The sequence below is a fragment of the Medicago truncatula genome, chromosome 3 (assembly GCF_003473485.1).
Source record: "Medicago truncatula cultivar Jemalong A17 chromosome 3, MtrunA17r5.0-ANR, whole genome shotgun sequence".
NCBI lineage: Eukaryota > Viridiplantae > Streptophyta > Magnoliopsida > Fabales > Fabaceae > Medicago > Medicago truncatula.
In genome coordinates, this window is record NC_053044.1 from 36,476,996 (window position 1) to 36,485,440 (window position 8,445).

Genomic DNA, 8,445 nt, shown 5'->3' on the forward strand with positions numbered 1-8,445 from the left:
CTAAAAGAAAAATACGTAATGACTATTCAAGCTTCTACTTGCTAGTTGGTGTTTGAGGGTTTAGAATCAATCTCTCCATTGCATGTCTACATACATTCATTCTAGCCAATATAGTGCAAATGCTTTTCTTAAATAAAACACAAAATGATCACATTAATTATTTGACATATATATATATATGTATTATCATTTTACTTCTCAAAGAAATCGCGTTACCATTAGTAGAAAAACGTGTTATCTCAAAACTTGTTTTTATAGGATGTTATCTTTTTTTTCTTAGGCATGATAGGATGTTGTAAAAAAAGTCATATATTGTACAACACAATTTACCCTTTTCTAATAGTAAACAAAAACTAAACAGATTTTCTGTATGTGTGCTGTGTCCATGGAAAGAGAAAAATTAATGAAGAAAAATTACTAAGGTTACATTGCTTTAAGGAAATCAAATCAAATTACTAGTACAATATTTTACACCTACTATAAGCCCTAGTAAGAATATATATCACTATATAAGTAGCACAAGCCATTCTCACATTCCCATAACCCAAATTCAATTTTCAAAGATGAAGATGAATCACATTATTGTTTTCTTTTTTGTTCTCCTCTCATCATATACCTCACATGTTTCTTCTTCTGCCAATGATTTCTGTGTAGCAAACTTGCTCAACAATCCAGACACCCCTTCAGGCTATCCATGCAAATCACCAACAGTGGATGATTTTGTGTTCTCTGGCTTTGTACCTGGAAACTTAATCAACGAATTTAATGTAAAATTAACCAAAGTATCTGTCATTGAATTACCAAGTCTCAATGGACTCGATGTCTCTGCGGCAAGAGTAGATATTGGTGTAAATGGATCTGTTCCGATGCATACTCATCCCGATGCAACTGAATTACTAATCATGGTTCAAGGTAAAGTTACAGCTGGATTTATTAACCTTACAGAAGTTTTTGTCAAAGATCTTCAGCTTGGTGATATTATGGTTTTTCCTAAGGGACTAATGCATTTTGTTGTTAACTCCGGTGCTGAAGAAGCTATTGCTTTTGCTACTTATAGTAGCTCAAAGCCTAGCTTTCAGTTTCTTGATTATGTATTATTTAGAAATAACTTACCTACTTCTATAATTGCACAAACTACTCTTCTTGATGTTTCACAAATTAAGAAGCTTAAGGCTCGGTTTAACGGCACTGGCTAGGATTACTTATGAATATCGACTTCTATGTAATCAAGTGTGTTTGGTTATTATGTTTCTATGCCAATTTTCATGATAATAATACGAGAATATAGTATGGTTCTTTTCTAATCTCAATGATTTTTACTATGGTTCTTATTCTTATTATCATATAATCTGTTAACCGCAGATATGAAACTTAGCTATATAGTCAAAAAGATATTGATAGATTGACATGATACAATAAAAAACTTAGCACACATAATGTCAATCTTCTCGAATTAGCTAAAACCAATTTAATTGTCATGTTTTTTCTGTTTGCTAATTCGAGTTTAGATTCAGATTGAGTTCCATTTATCGATATCTGCCGGTCCTGAATGTTTCTTAACATTATAATTGGCATGGTTGAATGGCTGATTGTTCCATTCATTGTAGCTTAAGATAGATTGCCTCAATAAGGATTTGGATATTTTTATACCGATGCATTGAAGCAAGATAAGATGAGATCGCAAAAGCTAATCAAAATGTCATTGAAAAAACAAGTTAATTTTACTGTGCTGAAAAGTTTTGTCTAAAGTTTATTAAAGCTATATATTTACACCAAAGGATGGCTGACTGCTATGCAACTAAATGGACCATCTTTTAAATGAGATTTTGAACATCGTTGCCAAGACAAAGATTTTCAGTCTATAATAACAATCAACCTTGTCATCAATGTTTTATATTTCATAACTAATGATATATGCTTAGAATGGTATATGTACATGAATGAAGAAAGTATGAGACACTATTCTCAATGTTAAGATGCTTAAACCAACATACCATTTCCCAAATTGTCTTAAAAAAGGGCAACATTGTTTCTCATGTAAGAAAAAATCAGTTTCTAACATTGAGAACATATCACTATATATCTGAGTTCCCAAAATTTAGACTTATTGATTGTTGTTTTTCAGTGATTTTATTTCATATTAAAATGCAATCTATTACTTTTAATCTACCTAATCTAGCAATTTTGATTTCTATGGCAGTGATTTTGATTTTTTAGATTATTTTGATGGATTGAATAATCTGCTTTTATCTTTGCAATTTTAGATTCTTCCCAAAGCAAATATTTTCATGTGTGAGTTCATTGCAACACAATTAGGTAGGTCTCTCTCTCATGTTTCCTTCTCAAACTCATCATAAATTCAAATTATTTTCCTTTATTTTGAAATATTTTTGCCTAGTAGCTACATCCGATTCTCCGATGTGTTCATCCACTTGGTCTTATTTTGCTTTTGATAACAAGTTATAGATTCTGTTTTGGTGCTATTTAATCATAACTCCCCTTAATTTTGTTGTTGGAACAATTGAAGTTCCAGTGTGAAGATTGAGAGAATGATTGTGATGAAATAGAACAATGAGGAAAAATTAAAATCTTATTAACAAGGAATGGAATTAAATAGTGAATCATGATAAGGTTACTTATATAGAAAGCAATTCAACTAACCATCTCAACAAACTAGCTAACACCTCTTACTTGTTCAACAAGTCACTAACTAAAAACAGTTATGTAAACTATATAGATTGATTCACCAATCAATTCACAGATTACTTGTATTACAAGTGATTATTCTTAAACATGATAGTCAATAATTCGTTTTTATATTTATGCTTTTGCAATGTTCTAGCTATACTCCACATTCTGGATTTCATGGAGTTATATGGCTTCTCAGTTAACATCAAGAAAATTATTCCACATAAAGAGCCACAAGACAGAAGAACTATAATCACAATGCTGTTAAAAAGGTCTTTGATCCAATTTTTTCTGCAGTTTCCACTAACTTGCCAAATAGCAGAAAATTGTCTCCAACTTCCTTCCTCTGTCAAGTGTATTTCAATTAGTTTTAAAAAGTTCGTTGATAACAGTATTTCAATTAGTTTTAAAAAGTTCATTGATAACAGTATTTCAATTTCTTTTTACGGATATAAATTTTATTTCTAAACATTAAAATTTATACTTTTGATAAGTCGACGCACCCTTCTAAACTGATAAAAATTTCTAAGCCTTAATAAAACTTATATGCAAGTCATGTAATTTTGAGGAATATCACTTGAGAAACTTGGATACAAGGAAACTAACAAAATTATTTATTTATCTACCAAAATATATCCATATATCATACATACAGCGTCGTACTCAGCGACATTAAAAGAGTAGCAAGTTGTTGGTAACGTCGTAGCCCAACTTCTCCAAATTGGGCTTTACTGCAAACTGAACCATGGGTGGTGGGCCACATACCAACGCCAATGTATCTGGAGAAGCCTGTGGAACATGTTGCTTCAAAATACTTTCAGTAATGAACCCCACACTATATTCCCACCCTTCTCTTTTACTTTCTTGTACCACATACCACACTTTGAATTGTTCATGCTTCTTAGCCCATGAATCCATCTCTTCCCTCAACAATATATCATCCTCGCTTCGATTAGCATACACAACATGCAATTCAGTTAGATCTTCTGGGTCTTTTAGAATTGCTTGAACCACTTGGTAAATTGGTGTTATCCCACTTCCACCGGCCAACATAGCTAGTCTCTTTGCAAATTTGTGCTTACCGTGAACCATAAAGTTTCCTCTACCAGCATACTCTATGTGTCCTAATGGACCTTTTATATCCAAGGTTGAGCCAATAGGCATTGAATCCAAGTGTTGAGACATTAGGCCACCATTAGGGAACTTTGGATGCACCCCTTTTAAGTAAATCTTAACCACTAGATCAAAATGTCCCTTTTCATCTACGCTGCTTGTTGGTGTGTAAGCTCGCATGCATAACTTCTCATCAATAGTTGCGCATAAGAATATGTGCTTCCCCACAGGTAATCCCAAGAGCTGTCCCTCGTAAGGTAATGCAAAACGAAAGAGCCTAACGTCGTGAGAGATTGACTTTTTAAAGAGAAGCTTGCATGAGGTTTTCTCACGCGGGTTTAAAGCTACACTAACACTGCGTAAAGGTGTAACTGGAAGCGTAATTTCCTTGATGGGGGCCAAATTTGTGGTAACACTAACAGAAGTGTTATGCATTGAGATATCTGGTGAGGAGTAACTGCCAGTGGTTATGAGTTCACCTATTCGATACTGCTCAATTATTTTCTTGGCTTTGTCAGAGTGGATTGCTTCGAACTCCTCTGTACAATCGGTGCCAGCATTGATGAGGATGCTATCGGCACCACCAGGGTGATCTTTGATGAAACGTGTGCAGTCATAGACGTGGCCATGGACAATGATCCATGCTGATTCAGCGTTATTATGTTTTTCTACTTCAGAAATGGTGTAGGTTTTTGAGCTAGTGATCATGAAGGGTGAAGAGAGACTCTTCTTGAGAATTGAGTTAGAATCTGATGATTTTTCCAACTGTCTTTCTTTTGCCATCCAGCCACCTGATTGGTTCCCTGGTTGAGTTGGGTGCTCAAACAATATTCCAATTTCACCCTTGTTAGCTTTGCATAAACTTGATTTCACTTTGAACCAGCAGTTATTCATCATGCCCTGAACAAATGCATAGTAAAAGCTTGTTAATTCAGATGCTTTATTAAAGCAAAGTTTTAACGTGATTTACGCCCTCAGTTAATAAAAATTGATATATTTGAACCAAATTTTTGACCAAATACGTTAACTTTTGTAGACTTAATTTTTTCTTATATATTGTACCGGAGCTAGTACTAAGTTACAAGGTTTGGAGTATGTGTACTTGCCATGAGATTCCAAATGAGGTTCTGAGGTTGGGTGTTGAGGGACTCATCCCAAGCTCGTACAGCAATATCCTTGGCTCCTAGAAGGTCCAACACTTCAACTTCCAAGGACCAAAAGCACCAGCACCAGTACTTACCGTACTTGTTTGGTTTTTCTGAATGGTCCAATGTGCATACTTGCCATGTTTCACCACCGTCCATTGTTACTTCAACACGTGTCACCTTTCTACCACCCCCTGCACAATCATCAATAACTGAGGTTACTCTCTTTGTTTTCAACGAAGTTCAAAGTCAAATACATGTAGTGACAGCTTGAAATTAGACACAGTAAAAGAGGATTAGTGCATCTTTAGATTTAAATTTTGGGGAGTCAAAAGTGATTATAAAACTTAATAAAATTGAGTTTAGACTTTAGACAAGAACTGATTTTGACTAAAAGTTAGAATATACTAACTTGTTAGAACCAAACACACCCTTAATCTTTGGGAACAAACAAAAATGATTTTCCTCTCGTTGCAATAGTATAAAACTCACCTGAATATGCATAGCCTCTAAGTAAATAAGGCATCTGAGTAGTGCATGAGTTGATAGGCAGTATTTCATCATGGCATGGTGATGTTATCACAGAGTTTACATTCAGCTCGTTTATAATATACTCCGGCTTATACCACCAAGCTAAAAAATAAAATTACATACATTAGTCACATTTACATAAAATAATAATAAAAATGTCTCGTAAGTACAGTTCAATTGATACCTAGTAGGTCCGGTTCGAACCAAAATAAATTACCTTCAGCATTGGCAAGCTCAGCATCAACATGTGAAGGAAGTACTCTATTATCATTGTAGTGATAATAATTATCAGATTGTTTAGAAGTAACAATAATACGCTTCAACCATTTCACCATTCTTCCTCCAATGAAACCAGGTATTATAATTCTAACAGGAAAACCATGATCTGGTGTTAAAACGTCACCGTTTTGCATATATGCAAGAATGATATCACGGGAAGGATCCAATGCAACCTCCCTTGTGATACTAGTTCCATATTTGGATCCACCACCACCTGGAAGTTCCTCAGCACCTTCAAAACATACATAGAGGGCCCCACTGTTACGGTTCAAGATGCCACAACTCTTGAGTACGGTGCACAGTGGTACACCACGCCATACTGAAGTGGAGATACCAGCTGCACCCCAGTTGAAACCAATGCTTTGTTTTATCATGTTCTGTTCCTTGCGCCGGTTACCCGCGCATACAAGGGTAACAGGGAATTCATGACTTGGGAAGTCGTCGATTAGTTGGGCCATCGTGAATTGGGTCGGGTTTTTGACCAGACCTGATACTTCGATGGTCCAACTATCCCATTGTGCTTTTGGGACAGGTCCGTGGTTACGGACATAGTGGAGTGGGACAGGTGTAATAAAACCATGTTCTACTAGTTCTTGAAGTGGTGGCTCTGAGTTGAAGGGGTGTTTTCCTGTCAGACGGAGCATTGAGGTGTTCCGTTTGATCCATTGATCAGAGGTCCCAGCGTCGCGTGGATCAAAGATTGATGGTTCTAGTTCTTTGGTGGTTTGCTTTGATTTCATAATGAGGTTGTTGTTGAAGTTTTGAATCTCCTCCTCGTCGTCTTCGTCTTCGCTTGAGGAATGATAATTATGAAATGGCAATGGCGGTTGGGGGATTTATTGAAATGCATGATATCTGAAGTTGACCTGAAAGTGTGGATTGGACCTTTTTCAAGGCCTGTCCAGATGCGATTATCTACAGAAGCCGCCATTGAAGAAAATTGGTTGATGAGTGATGAGGTAATAGTAGTGATGAATGAGAGTAGTTGATTTTTGGATATGGAAGAGGTGAATTGATTTTGAGCGGGTAATGATGGAGTGAATGAGGGAATATATATAGAGAAGTATATGGAATTGGATTATGGAGAGAGACGTGACCAAGATATACAGAAAGGTCTTCAAATTGATTTAATTAACTGCTACTTTGCAAGTGAATTGTATTATATTTATTTATTGATTTTAGTGGATTAGATTCGTCCCCACACAACACATGACTAAAAAAAAATGATTGTTGTTTACACTTTTGTGCAACAGTCCCTTGGTTGGACATGTATTCAAAGTAAACCAGGCAGTTCAATCCTGATTCATGGCTTTCACCCATAGAATGAAGGTCATTCAAACTTCTAACAGCAATTTTTCTTGCACACATTTGGAAGAGGGAAATTACCATTAATCAACATAGGATAGAACTAATAGTCATTTCATAAAGTTAAATTTCTTCGATTATTTTTGCCAATTCGGGGATTTGTTTGATAGTAGGTCGAAAGGGGTCTAAGTTGCCGATACCTTAGGACGTTATAATGGATGTCAAAGATCCTAATTACGGTGAGTTTTATTAGCTTCGCGTTTTTATGCATGATTTGGGGAAATTGAAAAGAAAGGTTAAAGAATTACACACAACAAATTTAACAACATTGGTTCGAGTTGAACTCAATTTGAATCTATGTGACAAGATATTGAGTTCGAATGTTATGGACAGAAAAAATAATTGAGGGATTAAAAGTGGCCAATCAGATTTCTCAACAATATTAATTGTTGGTTAAAGGGGTGAATATTTTACACCAATAATATGGTTAAAAAAAACTTCGTGAAAGAAAAGTCACACTATATGATGCATTTTGTGATTGTTGGGTTAAAAACTCAATTATCCGGTGATTCTCTAGCTAAAAAGTCTAACCAAGTGAAACAACTTCATGAACTTGTTAAAGAACAGCTGCCTCCAAGATTCCTTAAATTTTTAAGGTATAAATCAAGATTCCTTTAATTGGTTAGTATATACATTTATATATTTACCTTGTTAAAATAAAAAATAGAGTGTGTTTGATCGTAAAGGAAACATCACTCAGTTAAATCATCACATTTGATTAAAAGCAACTATATAATTAAATTGAGCATTACATCTTCATCCAAAATTTTAAAGTATCACATACATGAACTCTCTCGCTTATATGTTGTTGAACATAAATTATTTCAACAAATCTAAGAGGTTTAACTCATACTTAACCTATCATAACAATGCGATCGGTGCATGTGCAGAGATGTAATTTAAAATTAAATAGTAAGGGACAAGCAATGTATAGACATAGTACTACTGGTAAATTGGTAATATTAAAAGACTAAAGGGGGATGGAAGGACAAATACGAAAGTGGGAAGTGGCGCATCGTGACTCTGAGCAAAACAGGGAGCTACTTTACGTAGCAAAGGCAAGAGACATATGATGAATTCAATGGGTCATGTATTTGGAATTTGGCAACAAAATGAGAAGGACACAGAAGTCTCTAACTAGGGGCGGCTACTTGAGAACTGAGAAGGTTAATACTATCTTGTTGGCTCTTTGATGAACCTTGGAGTCACTGCTATTTTGGTGGCTTTCTATGTCACTCATATATATGTCTCTCTATCACCCAATCTCAATTACGTCTTGGCTAGATATACCTAATAGAAAAAGATATTTTTTAACTATCATGAA

General features: G+C 35.1%; 2 protein-coding genes across 2 annotated transcripts; one reads left to right on the top strand and one right to left on the bottom strand.

The window, feature by feature from the left end:
• The first annotated feature begins 547 nt into the window (after nucleotides 1-547).
• On the top strand, nucleotides 548-1,281 carry LOC11418017 (auxin-binding protein ABP19a). The gene has a single exon (XM_003601065.2). It carries the CDS (start codon nucleotides 564-566, stop codon nucleotides 1,194-1,196), a length of 633 nt encoding a protein of 210 aa, XP_003601113.1. The 5' UTR covers nucleotides 548-563; the 3' UTR covers nucleotides 1,197-1,281.
• A 1,998-nt stretch (nucleotides 1,282-3,279) lies between these two features.
• Nucleotides 3,280-6,850, bottom strand: LOC11415881 (inducible nitrate reductase [NADH] 2). Its single transcript, XM_003601066.4, is given in 5 exon segments — nucleotides 3,280-4,701; nucleotides 4,908-5,140; nucleotides 5,439-5,579; nucleotides 5,695-6,592; nucleotides 6,595-6,850. Coding segments are annotated over 5 exon segments (2,706 nt in total). The 5' UTR covers nucleotides 6,688-6,850; the 3' UTR covers nucleotides 3,280-3,360.
• Between the last annotated feature and the right edge of the window lie 1,595 nt (nucleotides 6,851-8,445).

What these genes read in the sequence shown, in the direction of transcription:
- LOC11418017 (XM_003601065.2), top strand. Translation starts at nt 564, where the DNA reads ATGAAGATGAATCACATTATTGTTTTCTTTTTTGTTCTCCTCTCATCA.